The 21,155-nt window shown below is 36.9% G+C and overlaps 1 protein-coding gene across 5 annotated transcripts; it reads left to right on the top strand.

The window, feature by feature from the left end:
* The first annotated feature begins 1 nt into the window (after nucleotide 1).
* LOC104906039 (protein farnesyltransferase subunit beta) lies at nucleotides 2–21,120 on the top strand. Of its 5 annotated transcripts, XR_002041204.3 has the most exons (15): nucleotides 2–284; nucleotides 429–515; nucleotides 710–815; nucleotides 4,610–4,645; nucleotides 5,803–5,885; nucleotides 6,214–6,267; nucleotides 7,035–7,086; nucleotides 9,957–10,021; nucleotides 10,206–10,262; nucleotides 10,371–10,443; nucleotides 11,451–11,537; nucleotides 11,613–11,769; nucleotides 17,131–17,258; nucleotides 17,610–17,755; nucleotides 20,741–20,882. XR_002041204.3 is itself a non-coding variant. In XM_048638012.2 (14 exons), the coding sequence occupies exons 1-14, from the start codon at nucleotides 172–174 to the stop codon at nucleotides 17,597–17,599; spliced, it is 1,116 nt and encodes a 371-aa protein (XP_048493969.1). In that variant the 5' UTR covers nucleotides 2–171; the 3' UTR covers nucleotides 17,600–17,712. The 5 variants fall into 5 exon arrangements, 4 of the variants coding, with proteins under 4 accessions (XP_048493969.1, XP_010693038.1, XP_048493968.1 ...); XM_048638012.2 differs by lacking the exon at nucleotides 20,741–20,882 and having other exon boundaries at nucleotides 17,582–17,712; XM_010694736.4 differs by lacking the exon at nucleotides 17,610–17,755 and having other exon boundaries at nucleotides 6–284; nucleotides 20,741–21,120.
* Nucleotides 21,121–21,155: the final 35 nt, after the last annotated feature.

Here is a 21,155-nt window from a genome sequence, read left to right as displayed (position 1 = left end):
CTTGAATTTACATTGAAAAAATAGTACTGTAGGTATACTTAGACGTTACACGGAACCTGAGAATAAAATTACGGCCTACAACATAAGTCGCAGCGACGCAGGTGGGGGTGCAGGCAGGTGGTGTCAGGTGTGGGCGGTGAGGTTTTGAGTGTTAAATTACTACGAATTACGATGCAAGACGCAGATGTGACAGTGACACTGAGAGAACAATGGATGGTGGAGAGTCAGGTCTTCGGCATCTACGGCTATTTCAGGGAGCTTCCTAAGAGAGCTCAAACAGTCATGTAATTTTCTACCTTTTTCTATTCTATTGCTTTTTGTTGTTGTTTTTGTTGTTGTTGTTGTTGTTGTTGTTGTTGTTGCTGCTGCTGCTGCTGTTTGGAGCTCATGTATTTTGCTGATAATGTCTGAAAAATGTCTTTTTTCAGGCTCGAAATTGCGACTGATACGCACATCGGTTACCTCACTAATGGCCTTCAACGCCTCCCCCCTTCTTTCTGCGTTCTCGATGCCAAGTGTGTTCTTTTTATTCTAGAATTTTACCCATTATGATTTATTCATTGCTGCTCATCAATCATGATGCCAACTTCAACTCCTGTATCTGTATGCTTGATATTTCACATTGAATAGGCAAATACTCGTATTTTGTAGACTGGATAAAATGTTAAACCAACTCCTTACAATTAAATCATATTTTTTGTTTGGGCAGTCGACCATGGCTTTGCTATTGGATTCTTCACTCACTTGCTCTTTTGGGTGAGTCTATTGATGACAACCTGGAGAATAGCATTGTTGATTTTCTCACTCGGTGCCAGGTTTGCCTTCTTCTCGTTCGTATTCGCTGATTGTGTTACAAAGTATGAGAACCTTTTGGATGGATTATGTAAGATGCTCTTCTTTTAATTGTTCTGCCCTGGCTTGGTGTCAATTTGCTCTATTATTGTCGCTATACCAATTTTTTTTGAAATTCTGGATTTTAGTCATTAATTTTGAAACTTATTTTGAGTTTGCCGTCACAGCTTTAGCATTTGATGTGCATTTGAGTCTAAAGTAAATGAAGTATACTATACTTTTTCTCCCATCTTGCGCTCATATTGGAGAGATGTGTAGGCGTGTAGCTTGTAATTAGGACGAGCATTATGTAACCAAGAGACACATAGTTGGGATAGTTCGTCCTACCTTTAGTATCATTTTGTGGGGTTTGCCATGTTATTTGATTGGATGAAGGATTAATATATCGTTGCATAATCCTTGCCACCTATTGGACTACTACCGTTGCTTATAATTAAATTGATTGATTATCAAGGTTAACAACCAATGGCTATTAGAGGAAATTGATATGAATAATGTCAATGATCTATAAAATTTGAGGAATCGAGCTTAGGGACTTTTAGAGATGAAGGTTTATGAAGATAGAGAGGAGTTATAGTTATTTTTTGAATAATGGCTGTTTTTTGAAGTCACTCTTTATCATACAAAGATCTCACATCTTTTATTGGTACACATGCCTTATTTTAGAGCTACTGTATCACTAAGGATTTCCTCTCAGTTTCACAGTCCGGTAATAGTTATAGAATTATCAAAACTATAAGAGTTGCAGGCAAGGACTATTGCAGTTGCGGCAATTTACTCAAAGGGTTTCTCTCCTTAGAAGCTGTAGTGCTGCATTTCCTTAATAGCATCACTCTCCCCATGGTGAAAATACTCATTATATGAGAACGTGAGAACTAGAACAGTAATCCAATGTTAGTAAAATTGTAATCCTTTATTAACATATTACATGGTTATTTTGTAACCTGAAAATGTAAAACTTTTGAAAGATTGTCCATGCAAGGATTACTACTTAGTGTTCTCACATCCTCATATAAGAGTTATTTTCACCGGAACTCGACCTTGTAGAGTTGAATCTCATGAGAACAATCCTCGTACAATTATATACTTTTATGAGAACATGAGTACACAATCTTTCTTAACCAATATGTAATCCATTTTAGCTAAATTGTAAACATTTTTTTCTCTCGTGGGGACAATCCTCCAACAGGATTACATTTTGAAAAAAAGGATTATCATGGAATATCTTAAAAAAAGATTACAGTTCTACTAAAATGCATTACAATTCCGCCGTCCGCACGTTCTCATGTAAGGACTTCTCACTTGAACTTTATTCTCTAACTCTATAGTATTTGGTAAAGTACTACTACTAACTACTCTAACTGTGCGAACCACCTTTATTTCAATGTTATTTTTGTATGTGTCAATTTAAGTGTTTTGGTTCATTATTATAAGTTTCATTTTTCAAACTTTCCCGTGTCATTTATTTTTTCTGTCCTATGTCAAAATGTCAATGTTAGTTTTTGCGATCTGATTGTCATTGTTCAAGTGTTTTCCAGTCATCTTTAAAGTGTCATTTTTCAAGTTTGACATTTTTGAAATTGCCATTTACAACTGTTCTATGTCATTTTTATAAGCGTCATTTTTCAAAACTTCAATTTCATTTTATGAAATTTATTATCATTTTTAAAAGGAAAATTTGTCAGGAATAACATTTTATAGGCAACTTTTTGTCATTACATCCTTTTAAAAATTTTTTTGTCAAGAGAAACCGTAAACCTAGAAAAAACTTTATCAGAGGATACCTGATAACGTCATTCCATCATTGACCAATATTTTATGGCATTGACTCACTTAATGACCCGGAAAATTTGTGAGAAGCAACCTTTTACAATGATTTTTTTTGTCAGAAACAACCTTTTATAGATTTCTTTGCAAATTAAAACCTTAAACTAAATTTGTTTGTGAGATAAACCTTATCAAGTTTTCCAACGCTGACTAAGTGATCTCAGATATTGACCTATGAGAGTGGCACTTGTCCTCGTTTCTTTTATTTATTTTATTTCCACCCTTTTCCCCAATCACCATACAAACTATTCTGCTTCGCTTTCTCTTTTCCATTTGTGATATCCCTTTTTTTAGCTTTTCTTATTCAAATCCTCCAAAAAAATTGCTGGTTTTGCAATTCAAGTATTGTCCATCTCAATTCAGCCTAATTCGACCAAGATAATGTTTGTTACCCTCTACAATTTCTCCTATTTTTTTTGCATTTTATGCATTAATTGAAATTAGGGTTTCCCCCCAAAATTTTCAATTAAATCAATAGAAAAAACAGGTTATGTAATATACAAGCGTGGGTCAACGTAGGAATAGCTTAGTTAACACCGGAAAATTAGTTAAGGTTTCATCTCGCAAAAAAAAAATTTAGTTTAAGGTTTTAACTTGCAAAATGAATTATAAAAGGTTATTTGTGGCAAATTTTTAACTGAGTCACTGCTGGAAAAAAATTGGTCAACACCGGAATGACGTCATTAGATTTCTTCAGACAAAGTTTTTAAGGTTTAAGGTTTCTCTTGACAAAAATATTTTAGAAAGTTGTTTCTCACAAAAAGCTACTTAACAAAAGTTGTTTGACAAATTTTCCTCTTTAAAATGATATGTTTCATTTTTATATGTGTGATGCTACTTTCCATTCGGTTCATACTGGAAGGACAATTCCCCGCCTAAGAAGAGAGGGCATTAAACAACGTTACCTTAACAATCATAGTTTGGGTAGTTGATAGGTTGTACTAGGGCCGTATGAAAGTGCATTAATGAAATTGCCTTCCAAATTATGCATATGCGTGTTTGTGTGTGTCTGACCCTAGGTAAATTTGAAAAGGGATCTTTCCCTGTAGGCTTGAACTTCAACAATTCAATCTATGACCATGTACTAAGGGAGGTGGCTGAATACACTAATTTTTCCTTCAAGTAGCTGTTTCTATTAGGATCAGCATCATTGTATTAATCAAAGTCAGAAGACAAGAGCTCCGTGTCCTATCAAAAGTGTGCACGCGCACGCGACTGTTTCACTCTAGTCAAATTGATATAGTGGTGTTTCGCACAGGGCTTCAATCTATGACCATGTATTGGGGGAAGGGGGCTGATAAACATACATTGGTTTTTCCTCCAAGTAGCTGTTATAAACAGGTAAAGCATCAGCTTATTAATTTAACGGTTTTTTCACCAAATATGCCCAACAAATTAAAAAATTCACCATATACCCTCAATGTTTCAGATATTCACCATATACCCTTAAGTTTTTGAAAAGGTACACCAGATGCCCTTTTTCTAACTTCCGTTAACTCACCATTAGCTTTATTTACCATTTTGCCATTATTAATCCTAAACCATAATTCTAATCTAATCCTAACCCTAATACTAAACCTAAACCCTTACCCTAACCCTAATCTTAAACCCTTACCCTAACCCTAACATCACCCCTAACCCTAACCTTAATCTTAAACCCTTACCCTAACCCTAACACCACCCCTAACCCTAACCCCCTGCCAGCCCCCCTCCCCTCCCCTCCATTCCACCCAGCTGTAGTTGTCTCTTGGTGCTGGCCTCCCTTGACTCCTTGAGCTGACATCTGGGCTGTGTCAGCATCTTTTTGGCATTGGACTTGTTAATTTTCATGCGTACATCATCTAGCAAATGATAAGATATTAGCTCCTTTGCGTTTGTTTTGAACACTGGTGGATTGCAAATTCATCATTTATGCTGTATTTAAATGCAGGACCCACTTGGTGGATATGGTGGTGGACCGGGACAAGTGAGTAACTAACTCAGTTTCACATAGCTTCGCAATTTAATATGATCATTTTTAATTTATTGGTTGATCAGTTTAGAAAATGAGATCCTACCTGGTAATAGATCTTTGAAGAAAGTAATATCAGTGTTGTTTAGGTGATGAACTGTCATTCTCTGTGCAATATTAAAACTTGAGATATTAATGATAAAAATACTTGATATCTTTAGCAAATATTATGTCTCCTCCATCCAAAGCCGTCTCTCGCTTCTCACAGAAGAAGGGTCTTAGAATGAGTAATCTTGAAGGTATAAAAATCGAGTCACCAAATGTAATGAAATGACATTTTCAATTATAATGCAGAGAACGACATACATCTGCCTTTTCATAAGGGTTTCTGTTTCACAGAAATGTGTAGTCAACTAGAAAACACGCGATCATATAATCAACATGGAAGTAGACAGTTCGAATATTTCCATTCATGTCAATTTTCCTTGTTCCTTGATGTTTGTCTATATATTCGAAACACTTGTCATTTTGGCTTACATGTATTTTGTCTTTGGTTTTAGAAAGGGACAAAGTTTTGCTTCTTTACTCTTTGTCTAGGAGCACATCATAGACCACCATTAACACCAAGGAAGAAAACTTTAGAAGATCCTTCTACTTTCTGGATCTAAATTTTTATTGAAAACTTGCTTTCTCTAATCATACAATTTTGAATGTTTTCCTTTTTTTAATAATAAGTTAGAAATAATTAAGATATAAAGGAAATTGAAAATGACGATGAGCTTTACTTTAAACAACACTACAAGAGTAAAACAGCCTAAAAAAATTAAACTTATTGAGAAGGCAGAGGTGGAACTAGAAATTTGAGAATGGGCGTGTATCGTGTGAATAATATGAAATAAACCTATTAGCACAAAGGCCAATTCCAAAATCCAATCAACTGTCCGAACTACTCAAAAACCTTAAGTAAAATTTTGTTTTGGAAATGTGTCAATAGGCGTGAAAGAATTTCATAGTTGGGTGGTTTTCGCTCTTGGTTCTTTGGTTCCCACGTTAAATTTCTGTGTCGCTCTTATCGTTGTTTTTGTGTGTGTTTATGGTTCACCTTACCATTGCTTGCTAACACTCAATTCGGTAGGCCACTGATCCTAACACATTTTAGGCTTGCTTTTCAGATGCCTCATCTTGCAACCACATATGCTTCTGTCAATTCACTTATCACATTGGGAGGACGAAATGCATTGTCATCGATTAATAGGTAGTCTGCTTGCTACATTCGAAGAGTTGAGGTCCATGGTTGTTCTTTTCATGTATACACATGTACAAACACCAATCATGGTGTAATACTTTGAATTTCTACTAACTAAATGGTCACTTAGAGTAAGTGCTTTATTATCCACACCGTTTATCATTGGAAGGGCTATTTAATTAGTCCATTTTCTTGGAATTATATTACTTCAATCAAATTTGTGTTGGAAGAATAACAAAAAGAAATAACATTGAATTGTGAAGTAGGATGTGCACAAACTCATTTAGATTATCAACATCAATTATAGTTGACATTAAGACTATGTATTGTTATGCAGAGATAGGTTGCAGGCATTCTTGCAGAGGATGAAGGACCCAAGTGGGTCATTCAGGTAAATAGCTTTTATCTTTTCACTTCAATAGAATCCTGTCTTGTTACAGACAGTGACACTGTTGCTGGGATCTGCTTCCATCCTCCTACAGTGATTCCTTTTTCATCTTAAAATGCATTCCTTTTTCATCTCGTTAGGACCCATGGTTAAATGCTTCTCTGTTGCATTCCATTATGTCAAGGAGTTATATAAAAAATAGCCAGTTCCTATACAAAGGAAACTCATCACGAGACCTCTTAATCAAATATTAGTCTTTTAACCATTATTTTTTTAAAAAAATTATTCCACTTCCTTTTTCACAATTTTCCGTTCCAATCTTATTATCACACTCCTTAATTTTCAGTAAAATATTGTAAGAACTGAGATAAAGGTAAAAGCCTTATTTTTGGGCTACAAATGTCATATATTATACACTGGCAGGTGTGGACCTGTATTTTTGTCTAGTTTTTTCATGTCTTTCTCATGTACTTCTTTGTCACTCTTAAGAAAGAGGGTTTGCATGACAGTTAGAGGAAAAGCTAGTAGTATCTAAAATCACCCTTGACTTGTTATTGGGGAAATGAGTAAATTTTTTGTTTTGATAAGTTTGGCAATTGCCATATTGTTGATGCTGCAAATATTTAGTTTCTATGGCAGGTATCCTGGAAAAGAGTTATTGGGATGATAACAATTTTTTAGGGATGTAGAGATTACTGTTTTCTAACATTTGTTCTATGAGACTGGTTTTATCATTTATGTTGCATGATTAGATATCTTTTGCTCTTCAGGATGCATGAAAAGGGAGAAATTGATGTTAGGGCATGCTACACCGCAATTTCTGTAAGGATGTTTTTTTTCCTTTTCACTTGTGCTTCTTCTCTCTCTACCTTAAGTTGTGTCACATGGTGTTACATGATATACAAGCATCTTTGCATACTTTATTGAACCAAACCAAACACAAGTTGTAACAGCACAAATACACAATGAACTTTGATTGATTGTTATGGAATGTGGCAATCAGGTTGTTGGAACTGGGTAGTGAGGTTCTTGCTCAGCTTGGCCTGGCTATGACAAGGGGTTGTCTATTCGATTTTTTGGGGTCATTGCTCATCCTGAATTGCTGGTTATATTAAGTATAAGTTAAGCTTGTGATATTCTGTTTTTGGTGGCTGATTTTGTGAGTAATTTTTTTCTACTCTCTCTATCTCAAGGAAGTGGGAGATATTTGGTAATTTGGGACAACCACGTAATTAGTCTTTTATCATCACAGATCATGTTAACTGCTTTTATAATTCAAAATTATCTGGAGTTATTGCTCATCCTGAATTGCTAGTTAAGTATAAATCAAGCTTGTGATATTCTGTTTTTGGTGGCTGATTTTGTGAGTAAATTTTTTGCTACTCTCTCTACCTCAAGGAAGTGTGAGATATTTGCTAATATGGAACTGCGTAATTAGTCTTATATCATCACAGATCATGTTAACTGCTTTTATCATTCAATAGCTTTAGGAATAACTTATTTTTGTGATGTGCAAGGCGCGAGGAATCCCTGAACCCTAGGCGCAATGAGAAGGGGTTCCCATATTTGGTTACTTGTATTTGGTTAGAGTTCCCTAAATTCATTACAATTTCATTGTTTTTAATAATGAGAGCTCCATAAGGATATAGTACTACGCAAATTCACCCAGATTTTGGAAAATAGAAGTATACAAACCAGAGGATAAAAAATAATACTTCCTACGTTCTTTAATAATTGTAACATATAGGGGTTGCACATTTTTTAAGGAGAAGAGAGAGATAGAGAGAGATGAAAAAAGGGATCCATGTGATAAGGAGAGAGATAGAGAGAAATCATTTCAAATTTAGTAATGTTGCAATTAATATGAAACTTCCAAATGAGGGAAATGTTGCAATAATAAAAGAACATAGGAAGTACAAATTAATAAATACTCCTTTGATAATAGAAAGTTGTGGGCTGTAAGCTTAGGAAAATTTTAAGAAATACAAACAGAACAAAGGTAAGCTCAAGGGTTACAAAATGGGGGTTTAAATAGGTGGCTGGAATTGGCCTTGAATTAGAATAGTCAAATTAATGCCCCTCCTCATTTTCAGTTGAGTGGCTATGTTCTGATAGCTGGATGAGTTTACTAAAAATTGGTCTGGATTGATTTGTGATCTCAGGTGTTTATTCAAAACTGGTGATGGGGAGCTGGGGATAGAGTTATTGATATTATCAAATTTTCTGTCATCGTATAGGCCATTTATATAGGCCAATTATTAAAAGTTATGTCCTAGGCCATATTAGAAAGGGCGATTCTAGTGTCTTGGAATGTTTCCCTTATTCCAAGAAGATATGGATATAATTATAGAGAGCTTCCTGGGAGCAAGCTTCGGCGCAATTCGTAACTAACAGCAACACAGGTACTCATAAGCGTCACCTCTAGCCGCTTTTGAGGGACGCGGGATGCACGGCAGCCTGGGCATTTTGTGTCATTTGCAGAAAGGGCTGGAGATTTTAGTTTAAAACAATAATATGATCAAGTTTCTCCGAATTAAGTCTTATGACTCAACCCAAAGCGTTGTATGAGTTTGATAATTTGGACCCTAAATTAAGTGTCTTTATTTAATAAAAGCCCTAATTTGAAAATCAGTCAAAAAGTATAGGTCTCTGATAAAATGATATGTAACATGTGACGGAAGTGAGTAGATACTAATGACTTCCTTTACCCATGATGCTTGGGCTATGTTGGTCGGACTCAGGTACTAGTACCCAGTATGGGTATGGATCCGAGTGTATGATATGGTAATATTGATAATTTTGGATATGGGGACAATCCTAAATTTTGGCAGTGGTATGGTGGTACGGCAATTATAAAGTATATCATTAACAAAATCCATATATAGTAATCTCAATTATAATTTTCTTAATCAATAATTTCTCTTCTGATCAACAGCAATATGGTACATATTTCATAAAGCATATTCATCTAAAATCTAGTCGTCATTTCTGGCTTTTGAAAATGAAGAGGGAGTAGAAAAGTTATAGCATTATGTAATTTGTTAAGATTGACAAGCAGTAAGCAGTAACCAATCTGCTTTCTCCCAGCTAAGGCCCACATGGTTTTATAGTACCCTAAGAAAAAAAGTTAGAGGGATGACTGATGATGTACAGCTACATGGCTTCACATGTTTCTCCCTCTCAAGTCCCATCCCCTTCTTAACCTAGAATAAGGGAAAAGAAAGAGAAAGAAAAACACTGACTGGTCTGTTTCTCTTTGCTCCATACTGGGATCCAATCATCCAACAGGTTAGCAGGAAGATAGAAGAAAAATAAAATAGCAGAAGAAGAAAAATTAAATATAAGTTTGATACCCTGCCCAACCCAGTCAAAATGTGATTTGGGCCCCTCGACTAACCATCTTTTTTTTTTGGACTCTCTCTTTCTCTCCGCATAACGACGTGAAGTGGGTCCTCACTAACACAATCAGTTTATCTTCTTCTTACTTTTACACTATCTACTTGAATAGCTTACATTAATACATTCTCACATTCTCACTATGTACTCTTAATATGCGTGCAATAGCTTTAGAGGACATCTATCTGTGGACGAAAGGAGTTTTTCTTTTGTATGTAGCCTATCCTTGTTAAGTTACCTTCCTGAAACAGCAATCTGTTCTTGAAGCCTGGACTAATATTTCCAACATTGACCAGGTTGCAAGTATTCTGAACTTCTTGGATCATGAGTTAATGGAAAATGTTGGGGATTACATTCTAAGGTTGGTTGCATATGGCTTTTGTTTTGTTTGTTTGCGCTATTATTCCTCTAGATCTAATTCCTATTTTTACGGAAGTGTTCTGTTAAAGATATTCATTGAAATACATAAATTGTTTTGACTACAATTGTTCTTTTTACAACATGATAATCCACTCTTGCTTAATGTGGCATGGATGTTTCTCCAGTTGTCAGACATATGAAGGTGGCATTGCTGGCGAGCCCGGTTCTGAAGCCCATGGTGGGTATGTATGTTCACTATTAATGATTAGATGTTGTAATTGCTGTTTAATCTCCATCTTTGCTCTTTTGCCTTGTAATGTAACATATACATTTGTTTTGACTTGCAATAGGTATACCTTTTGTGGGTTGGCCACAATGATACTTATCAACGAGGTTCATCGATTGGACCTGTCTGCTCTAATTGTAAGACTAATTCTTTCTTGTTACTCATTGTTTCAAATGTTTCACCTGCTGGTGAACAAAGAGGACGATCTTGCTTGTGTTCCTTGATTTCTGATTTTGAGATACATCTATAAGCATTTCAAGAAAAATGATACTTTTTTCACTTGAACAAAGTTGTTGGCATCTAATCTTTACGATGGTCAAGCAAATCATACACATGTGGGTCAATGTTGTCGAGGGAGGTTTGTGTAATTTGGCTAAAGGGGGGATCTTTATATATTTGTTGGGTAGACAATGTTATTTATTCATTTTGTTTCCCTTTTTTCTATTCTTGATTACCCCTGATTCCTGTTTTGTTGTGTATGTCGTCCAAGAGACTTAAACTTTTTTCTCAGTTCTGAATGATTCTGCCTCTGGTTAATGCATAGTGTTTCTGTTTATTTTGTTATGTGAACCAATCTGCTTATATTCATTAACTATAGAAGAATTGCACCTATTTGACTGTTGGAGTTTGGACATGGTGAAGCTTCATATATTTAAGGCATATTGGCTAAAAATAAGATGAATTTTCTCTCATATGTGCAAAATAGTACGAACTAAACTATTTGCTATGATTATTATAAACTTCATAATACACTGTCAGAAAACTATCTAAAAAGGATGTTTTAGAACTTTTTTAAATTTTTAAATATGTTGTTGTGTATGTTCTATTTATACTGTCTTTTTTTTAATTGGTATTTCAGCACAATACACGTTGGAATATTACTTCGTCCATGAGCCCCATATCATTTTGCACAACTACAACAGTTCAGTTCGTATTTTCTGCACATAACAGTCATAGTTCAAATAAATTTTAGCCAATTGCCCTTTAATTAATAGAGAAATCAAGAAATTCAGATCAGACTTAAGGATAAGCTTGTGCGACTAAAGTAAGATAAGCTGTTTAGTATCCTTGTGAATTTTTTGTCGCAAGTACTATAATCTTTTCTATCTTGTTATTATTTCTGATCATATAAATGCTGAACCAGAATTGGGTTGTATTTCGTCAAGGAGTTGAGGGTGGATTTCAGGGAAGGACAAACAAATTGGTCGATGGTTGTTATTCCTTTTGGCAGGTGATTGTTAAACATGTATGTCTGCTGGTTAATTTGTTTTCATGCAAGGGACTGACATTTAGGAAATGGATCTAGGGAGGTGTTTTTCCACTTATTCACAAATTGCATCAACTTGTTGAGGAGCAGTTGAGGATGCTGGATTCTTGTGAGCATGAACATGATTCTTCACAAAGATATCTTAATTTACCTGAGGAGAGATGTCAAATCGACAGGAGCCATTTTGAACAGAAAGGTCTGGAGTTGTCTCAATTATTGCTTTTTCCTGTTTGTCTAATGAGGCATATTATTTACCATGTGAATATAGTGATTTAGATACGTTAGGTAGCTTCGATTGGTTAGTAGATATCAAATTATTCCATACCCAAAGAGATACCAAAGAGCCACCTCTGAAAGACCATGCATAGTTACTTAGGAAGCAACCTTAGGCATCATAGCTTCACAACCCTAGGATCTCTGTTTTAACATGAAGTAGGGACCATGGGTAGTTTGTCTGTGGTATTCCTTGGGTGGCTACAGTATTTGAGTATCCAATATCTATCCCAGTAGGGATTTTGTATGTGTATTATACGCCACTGATGCACTATTTTCATTTTTGAGATAAGTTACCTAAATTTCAATTACTTTCTTCCTAAAGAAGGGTTAATAGCGCAGATTTATTTTCCAATATAATTTCAGACTTCATACTTTGCTTTGCCGAAGTCCATGTAAAAGGAACAAAGCTACACTAGAAAACAACCTGAGGGCGTGTGTGTGATACCGGGTGTGTGTGTGTGTGTGTGTGTGTGGGTGCATGGGCATGTGGCTGTGTGCAGGTGTGGGTGGGTACGTGCAGGTGGGGTGTGGATGGGTGGGTGTTTGTGTGCGTGGCGTGGTGTGTGTGTGGGGGGGGGGATGCGCCGGGGAGATGGGGGTGCGTGTGTGTACGTGAGGTGTGGTGTGGTGTGTGTGCCGCATGCATGCGGTGTGTGTGTGTGTGGGGGGGGGGGTGCGGGCAGTTGTGGGTATTTGTATGGGTGGGTGTATGGGCGTGCAGCCATCAGCATCACCAGAGCAAGGCCTCCGCTATTATCTGCCAACCTTAAATTCAACACCAATTAATTCCCGTTAATTTGTTTTAAGCCTATATTGTTACCGCGAAATCAAGAATCGTCATTCCAACAGATATTTGAGACTATACTGATTGATCGGGATAAGAAATGATTGTCCTCAAAGGTATGGCTGCAGTGGCGTGGATAATCTAATCTATTCGCATTCTGTCTAATGCGTCAATACGACCATAAGTTCGAGATCCTAATGCAGTTGCGTGATAGGTGCTGTTGCCTGAGCTAAACTGAGTTGCGGGAAAAGGGATCAGTGGCTTGCGATGTCTCTTGGAATGAATTCCAAGGGAGCAACAGTGAGATTAGAATATGTATAAGCTTGTGTATCCTTCTAAAACCCGAAAAATCACAAAGGCAATGATTGATAGAGGTTTGGGTGATTGGTTTGTGCTATGATGTCATGAATCTCACTCTCATCAATAGACTCCCTTTGCCATGATAACATGCCCCAAATACAAATTCTATTCTCAAAATGAGCAATTAGAATGTTCAAAATTTGAATGTACTTAAAACTTGTGATAATCAATTAACTAGTACTCCCTCCATTTCTTTTTGATATACACACTTTACTTTTTAATCTATACAGTGTTGCCTTTTCTATTCTTGGTAACATGCCCCATCTACTTTCTTCTCTTTTTTAACCCGTGTCATCCATTTAATATTCTAACCCACTTTTAGTTTCTCTTTTTTGAGTTTCTGTCTCCACCTTTGAGTTTTCTCTCTCATACTTTTGTACTTCCTCCTTGGTTCTCTCCTAAAGTGAAGTGAGTAAACTAAAAGGAAATGGAGGGAGTATTACTTATTAGAAAGGGTCAATTTAGATTAAAATATCACCAAAATTAAGAAAATCCACTATAAAGCATTTTCATTTTCAAACATTGTCGAAATTGAACCAAGCAAAACAAAGAACAGTCAAGATTAGGTCGCCGGACCCGGATGAATGTTGTATTGTTTGATAAGAGTAATCACACAAATTACGACCCTTACTTTCAAGAGGTAAGGTCTCTCCCTCTCTAGAATGATCTTACCAGTTTTCTGAATGACTTTCTCTGAATCAGTACCTCAGTGACCATGGGACCCTTGGCGTCACTCCTGACCCCTAGAGTTGAGTAAGGATGGTGCAGAAACAGGCAAACGCCCAAGCCCCAACAGCTTGCTTGAGCTTGAGAAGGATGGTACCAGCTCTAGTTTATAGGTCACTGAACCAATCTTCTGAAGTACCTTATAAGACCCATAAAATCGAGGAGCTAACTTCTCGTTAGGTCTTCTAGCCAAAGATTGTTGGCTACAAGGTTACAGTTTCAAGTAGACCATGTCACCAGGACCGAACTGAACATCCCGTATCTTCTGATTCTTTTTAAACTGCATGCTTTCCTGGGATTGAGGGAGATGGAGCTTCAACTCATCGAAGATGGCATCTCTCTGTTGCAAGACTTGTAACTGCTCTTCCAACGAGAAACAGCAGTGCTGCCTATTTCAAACTTGAAAAGGTTTTTTGGGGGCGGTCTGCAAATGAACCGCCTTACTGAGTGAAAGAGTGGGAAGAAGTATTACACCAGTACTCTGCCCATGGTAACCAAGCATCCCAGGTGCGAGGTTTGCCCGGAAGGAAGCATGTCAGGTAATTTTCCACATTTTGGTTGACCGCCTGTCCGATGGCCAGACAGGGGATGATAAGAGGTGCTTCGATGCAACTGAGTACCTTGCAATCTGAAGCATTCCCTCCAATGAAGCACTCATGAAAACCTTCTTTCTGTGGAGGGAAATCCATGTAAACGTACTACTTCCATAATGAAGAGTATGGCCACTAATTGAGCTGTAAAAGGATGCTTAGGACTCTAAACATGCCCGTATTTGGATAGTCTACCCACCACCACCAGAACAGTGTCCGCCCCCAAGGATTTTGGTAAGCCTTCTACAAATTCTGTTGTCACATCCTTCCGTATTCTAATGGGAATGAGAAGGGGTTGGAGATTCCCGCCATGGCTCAGGGTAGATCTTTTCTGTTGTTGGCAAGTAGAACAGTATTGCACAATCTTCTCAATGTCCTTCCTCATCCCCTTCAAAACCGTTCAGCTGCCATCGTTTGATGGGTCTTATGCACACAAGAACTCCCTCCAATGGGATAGGTAAAATATTCTGCAACAGGGACTGAATAAGAGGGGACCCCTGGGCGAAACCAACCTACTCGATGCCTTGCTCAACAATGTAGCCCTGTAGACTCATGGTGCCAGCTATAACCTCATCCGTCTTTATGTTAGTTAGATTAAATCTTGCGAGAGTCTCACGAGATCGAGATCGGAGACAACTTTTGGTCTCTCCTGAGATGTCACATGAATTCTCGTGAGATTTTTGTTTTATTTGACATATCTCGTGAGATTGTTCTGATATCTTCTCGATCTGAAGTTCCTATATATCTCACGAGATTATTTTATATAATAATCTTGTGAGATTTCTCTTATATTCACGTTCTCACGAGAATGGAGACAAAAAACTTGGTCTCTCGTAAGGTGTCACATATATTCTCGTGAGACTGTTCTATATCTCACGAGAATAAACACCAATCTCGAGGAAAAACATATATGGCAACTGAAAAATGATGCTGCGCAGAAGAACGTAATGTGTGTTTTCGAGTTGGGTAACGTATATGAATGAGCGTTTATTTATACGAATAATAGGATGGAGCACTCGTGTTTTAAGAATTATTCTCGGACAATTCCTGATATTTCAGTATTTCCATTTATCCCCCTGTTACGGAGGTGTGCATAAAATTCATGGCAGGAAGTATCGGAATTTGTCGCAGTTATTTTGTTACGGAGGAAATTTTTTTTTTTTTTTTCCAATTTAGGTTCACAATATTTTCTCGTGATTGAAATTTAAAATTAAACTCATTACATTCATTCCATAAAGTAAGTACATCCAATTTTAAATTCTATAATCAGAAGCAAATTGCAAAATACAAGACCTAACCTAAAATAGTAATTCATAGCAACCTCGATCTAAGTTGAAAGAAAAATGGGAAAAGGAAATTCATATAATGAAATGAGTTATGAATTAGTAAATGAGGAAGAGAGACTAAAAGAGAATGCAAGGTAGAGAGAGACTCACAGAGTGAGAAGAAGTGAGGAACTGAGGAGTGACTTGTGAGGAAGATGATTAAGTCGGCTACTAGGGACTAGGGTTAGAGATTTATCACTTATCGTAACAAAAGTTTTCATTTGCGATCTTGTCAAATTCGTTTCTTTGCCTATTTCCAAATTATCAACTTCATATTTCCCTGGCCTAAATGCATGATTAAATATATTAATGGCTAAACATGTCGCTAAGAGATAGTGTAAAAGTAATCTAGATAGAGCATACGACTTAGGACGGAGGCGATACTATATTTTGTATGTCCCAAAAAGTTTTTTGCCCCTTTTGAATAGAACTAATAGTTGGTTATTAATTATTTTTTAATCCACTGCATGAATTCTCTTACCATCTCTATCGACACATTTTTGAGGTGGTGGTTGTCTCTAGCCTGATGTTCTCTTTACCTTTTGTCCTCTTTCCATCGACTTCCAACTACGTGATTACATTTAACACTCATGAAATTGGTGCCAAAGTCGATTAGGAACTTTATTTTCCGATAGGAGGAATGTTCTTGATACCCTTTTAAGCTATGTTAATTGTTACGAAGTGTTTGGTACTTTGGTTCATGCACAGGTATGGTTTTTTTGTGGTTTTGGAATCACTCAAACAGTCAAACCCATACCACATGTTGCTTTTGTGCTTTAACAGATTTGGTGCCAGTGGAATCCATCTTGAGAAACCTTTGAGGCACGGAATTTTTGAACTTAAAAAGTAGGTTGGTTTCATCGAGAAATTCCTTTATATGGTTATAGTGTTATACTTTGATAATCAGCAACATAGCGAGTCAACCAGACCTGTTACAATTGTGACCAACAACCACCTCTATACCAACCGCCAGCTCGTAGCAAAGCCCCCAATTTCTATCTCTTTCCTCTCTCACACTGGTTCTCTGCATTTAACTGCACATCAACAGATCAACTACAGCAACTGAGATAAAAAAAAATGGAACATTTCTTTTGATTTTTCCTAGTTCTGCCGCTCTATCAGGGAAAGGGAACCGGGGATAAGGGTGATTAGTGTTGGACACAACAATTGTAATGGTTTTGGCCTCACTAGAGAAAAGGATGTGGTGGTTGAATGATGGTTTCATGTGGGATTAGAGAGGAGAGGGAGTAATGATTGAAGAATCGAGGATATGGGAGGAGGTGAGATATTTTATATTGTATGTTTTGAATTTAAAGTCTTGATCATATTTCAACCATGACCAGGTATTAAGTATGGTTATGTGGGATGAAAGATTGGAAATTGTTTAGGAAGAGTTTATTAGTTGGAGAGTGTTTGCTTCATTTTCCATATATCAATGCACGTTATTTTGTGTAGAAGCATGTAAGACATACTGGTGGTTGTACTTCTATCTGCAGGTCTACAAAGTCATCCTAATATTGTGAACCTCTCTGGCGTTGGTCTTGATTTTGTGAAACGTTCGGCAAATATTGGACCTCTCTTTCACAACCTTGCTCTGCAGCAGTACATAATTCTTTGTTCTCAGGTAATCTCTTACTGTAAATATTTTGGTTTGTTGTTCAAATGGATAATGTTCTGCTTGCTATTTCTATTTTTTAGGATATCTGTAATTAATGTTGCTCCCTTGTAGCATGCTTGACTGTTGTTTGGGTAGATTTTTCAGCAGTACAGATATATATTTAATGGGTCGCAACATAGTCATATGCATATATGCACACATTCTCCAGCTTTATTTTCCCTTTGAGTGTTCCGTAAATTCTTTTCTTGCTCGAGGAAGAGGTAGATTGCATACATTCCTCAATGCAGGGTCACTAGATTGTTTTATTTGTTGTGTGCAAACACTCTCAGTGTCCAACTGTTATGTGAATCCACATAGAAAGGACGAAATCAAATGCAAGAAACAAGAGGTACAAGAAATGTAGTCTAGTGAAGCTCCATGCAAGGCAGAAGCTCTATATGCTCTATTTTTGAAGTTCTTTCTACTAAGTGGAGCCATGATCAGCTGATCGATCTCCGAGATTGGTAAGAAGTAACTGATATGGATGCTATTTCTTTCAATTCCCTGATTTAATTGCTGGGGTTGTTGGGGGAGACAGTGAAAAGAAGGGGCGCTTTTTGGAAGTATATAGGGTGAGCTTGATAATGATCATCAATCTCAGAGATAAACCTATCGTTTCTATGAAAGTGAAAATGGGGGTTTTTCCCCTTTTGCCTTGTAAAGTCACTACCTTTCCAGGGCAGGTTCCATCTGTTTGTGGAACAGCTATTGCGTAGCTAGAATTAAATGCTCTATATCCAGCTGCTGACATCCTGATGGAATTTCTTTGGTTGACGATTATTGTGATTTTCATGATGTTTCGATCAATCTTTCTTAGTTCTGATTTTGTTCATAATTTTTTTTTGGAAGATGACATTGAGAATAAAGGTTTAGATTGCAGATATGGAACATTACTTTTGTGATTTGCTTCCATAGTTCCATAGGCTTGAGGCTTTGTTTGTTTATATCTCCAGTTATCAGGTTAGGAATCAAGTCATGTGTTTTAGAATGGATGACTTACCAATACCTGATAATGGTTGGTAAAAAGAAAATTCCTTGTTCCTTCACTTTTGTTTCTCTCCTTCACCTCTCTCATCTTCCTCACTTCCTTCATTGCCTCCTTTCTATCCCCTTCCACTGCCTCTTGTGTATGGTGGCTAAAAGATTAACTTTTGAAGTCAATATTTCTCATTTAAAATTTGGGTGACAAAAAACCACCATTAGTGGTCTAGATAAAAGGAGATGCCATATTAAGGTACGAAGATTTTTGTATTCAGTTGTCATTTCAATCTTTTCGGCCATCAAGGTCATTGTGTGTTTGTTTGTGGTGGTGATAAATGCTGATAATCATAGGGGATGAACATGGTGGGTATTGAGGATAAGACAGTGGCGGATCCAGATTTTTAAATTCGGGGTTGCACCATTGTGAACACATAAAATGGAATTCCAGCTGAAAATCAAGATTGCCCATGACAATACGTTATTGTGCAGACAAAACAAATTACTTATTTCTTATCATATATGATATCTCAATGAAACGTTAAACATTAATATTTTACTTTAATAATTTCATCCTTTTGACAGAGATTACATATAAAATTAAAGCAAACAACGATAATCAAACCAAATACAATTACAATAGACAATCATATTATACCAAAAAAATTGACAGATCAAACAACGGTTATATACAAATTAAAGCAATAATAACCCGGATCTTAATTAAATTTAATAATTCACAATCCTGAAACAGAGGAATAGAACTTGAGTGCTTGCAACAACGATTGTTTGTCAGTTCATCGGTTCATCCTTTATATTGATATAAATCGTAACTGTGTTATTGACACTTGGAGCGTCTTGATACAAAAACTTGCCCGTTGGACTCCTTAATTTTGGGTGGGTTATCTCCTTTTTTTTTTGGAGAAAAGGGGCCAATGAAGATGTCCGTTGAAGTATTGGGTGGATTGTTTGAGAAGATAACTTAAATCGAGTAATAGAGGAGAAAATGAAGATGAATGATTTCTTCCTGCGTGAGACGCACGGTCTATGGCACACCATTTATTTTTTTGCACGAAGAGCTTTTTTCTTCTTCCTAATTGAGCTTTATATGTTGACAAGTTTGTTCTTGCTGGCTAGCTTTGTCATGTAGTTGAGTCGACTGGCCAGGTGAGTAGAGGTCCTTTCTTTCTACATAAATCCCCTTTCTGGATTTGTTATTATTATATGTGAAATTGAGGATTGCCGGGGGAATACCTGTCGGGACTCAGATTGAAGGAAGAGGCATTGCTTATTAATGTGTTGGGAAGATTGGTTTCTGAATTTGCTGTTTAGAAATATATATAGCTGGTCACAAAAATAATTAACGGGGTTTCCTTTCGAGTGCACTTGTTTTATACTATGTTGTTTTTTTAGGCATATGGAGGAATTGGTGCGGCGCTTTTATGCAATGTCTTAAATATTCCTTACTGACCTAGATGTCTTTTCTTATAGGGGGTTTTGTGGTGCTGTGGAGGGAGAGGGGAAGAGGGGGGGGGGGGGGGTATGAACGAATCTTTCAGGAGATATTTGGCAAGGGGGTTTGCTGCATGGCATGTATCAGTTTTTGGGAGGAGTATTGATTTAGATCCGCAGAATGTGGTTTGAAAGATACCATTCTCATTATCATGAATCATGATCTTCAAAAGTCCAGATGAAGATTTAGGTTTGTGGATTTGTGTGGTGGCTTTTCGGCTATATTTTTCTAGAACTCTCTTAGTTAGAATTTCGAACTTCCTAACAAGGTCAAGACTTTCTGTGGAATGAGATATTTGATAATCAATACTACCAATTACTGTCTTCCTTTGTTGCTTACTAGGGCGGACAAGTAAGACGGTTTTGGCTGTAAACTTTTGTGGATTGAGATAAGAAATCAAAATTCCTTAACAAGCTCACTATCTTTCAAACCATTTCTTGCATTGCAATTGGCGCACTGGTGCACATTATCCGTGGAAATCCATCTCCCCATTTGCCACTGCAGGCTTGTGTTAGGTAGCCACATAAAATTGTCTTAGCTCCCTTCCCTAATTTTTGCTGAAAAATTGTTGCAGCTGATCTTTATATAGTGGATTAAGGTTCTGCTTTGATGGTAGAGTATGCACTGACCATGGGTTTTGTGAAGATTATCTTTGTGGATCATGAGCCACATTATTTGTTTGTTGTTGAAGCAAAATATGGTTTTGCTGGACACACTTCCTTTTGCGCTTTAAAAAAATTGAAGAATAACCCCCTTCGTCCACCCCTTCCAAAAGAGGGAGCAAGACAAAAAAAAGGGAGAAGAGAGAGGGAAATGCCTATTAATCATCTTTTTTCTTGGATATTATTGATGTACAACCTCTCCGCTGCTTATTTTGGCTGGTTAGGCGCATAAGTTAAGGTTGTGAGTTTTTGTATGTCAAATTAGCAGTGGTGGTGATGTGATGTTATTGTTGCAGGTTATGGACGGAGGATTTAGAGACAAACCTGGAAAGAGCAGAGATTTCTACCATACATGTTATTGTTTAAGCGGTCTTTCACTATGTCAGTATATCAGTTTGCAGGATGCTGACTCTCCACCTGTAGCCCAGGATGTTCTTGGTCCTTACTCCAATCTCTTGGAACTAACACACCCTCTGTATAATGTTGTTCTTGAGCGCTACTACAAGGCGCATGAGTTCTTCTCCCTCTCTTAGGTGGTTCTATCTACTAAAACGTGCATGTCTGTGACCTTGGTATTCTGTGTTTTGTTATGATTTCCGAAGGGAGCAGTACATAACCACCTTATAATCCAGCTGCTATAAAGTGAGAAAATATATATACATCTTCTGTTTCTTAATACTTGTGACATATATTCTTTTTTAATGTTTTCTA

The sequence above is a fragment of the Beta vulgaris genome, chromosome 2 (genome assembly GCF_026745355.1).
Source record: "Beta vulgaris subsp. vulgaris cultivar EL10 chromosome 2, EL10.2, whole genome shotgun sequence".
NCBI classification, from domain to species: domain Eukaryota; kingdom Viridiplantae; phylum Streptophyta; class Magnoliopsida; order Caryophyllales; family Amaranthaceae; genus Beta; species Beta vulgaris.
This window is presented reverse-complemented; position numbering and strand designations above follow the sequence as displayed.

Bases quoted from the DNA above. Each gene is read 5' to 3' on its own strand.
- LOC104906039 (XM_010694736.4), top strand. From the start codon at position 172: ATGCAAGACGCAGATGTGACAGTGACACTGAGAGAACAATGGATGGTG. The intron at 285-428 runs GTAATTTTCTAC...GTCTTTTTTCAG, and splicing joins AAGAGAGCTCAAACAGTCAT to GCTCGAAATTGCGACTGATA. The intron at 11,538-11,612 runs GTGATTGTTAAA...AAATGGATCTAG, and splicing joins GTTGTTATTCCTTTTGGCAG to GGAGGTGTTTTTCCACTTAT.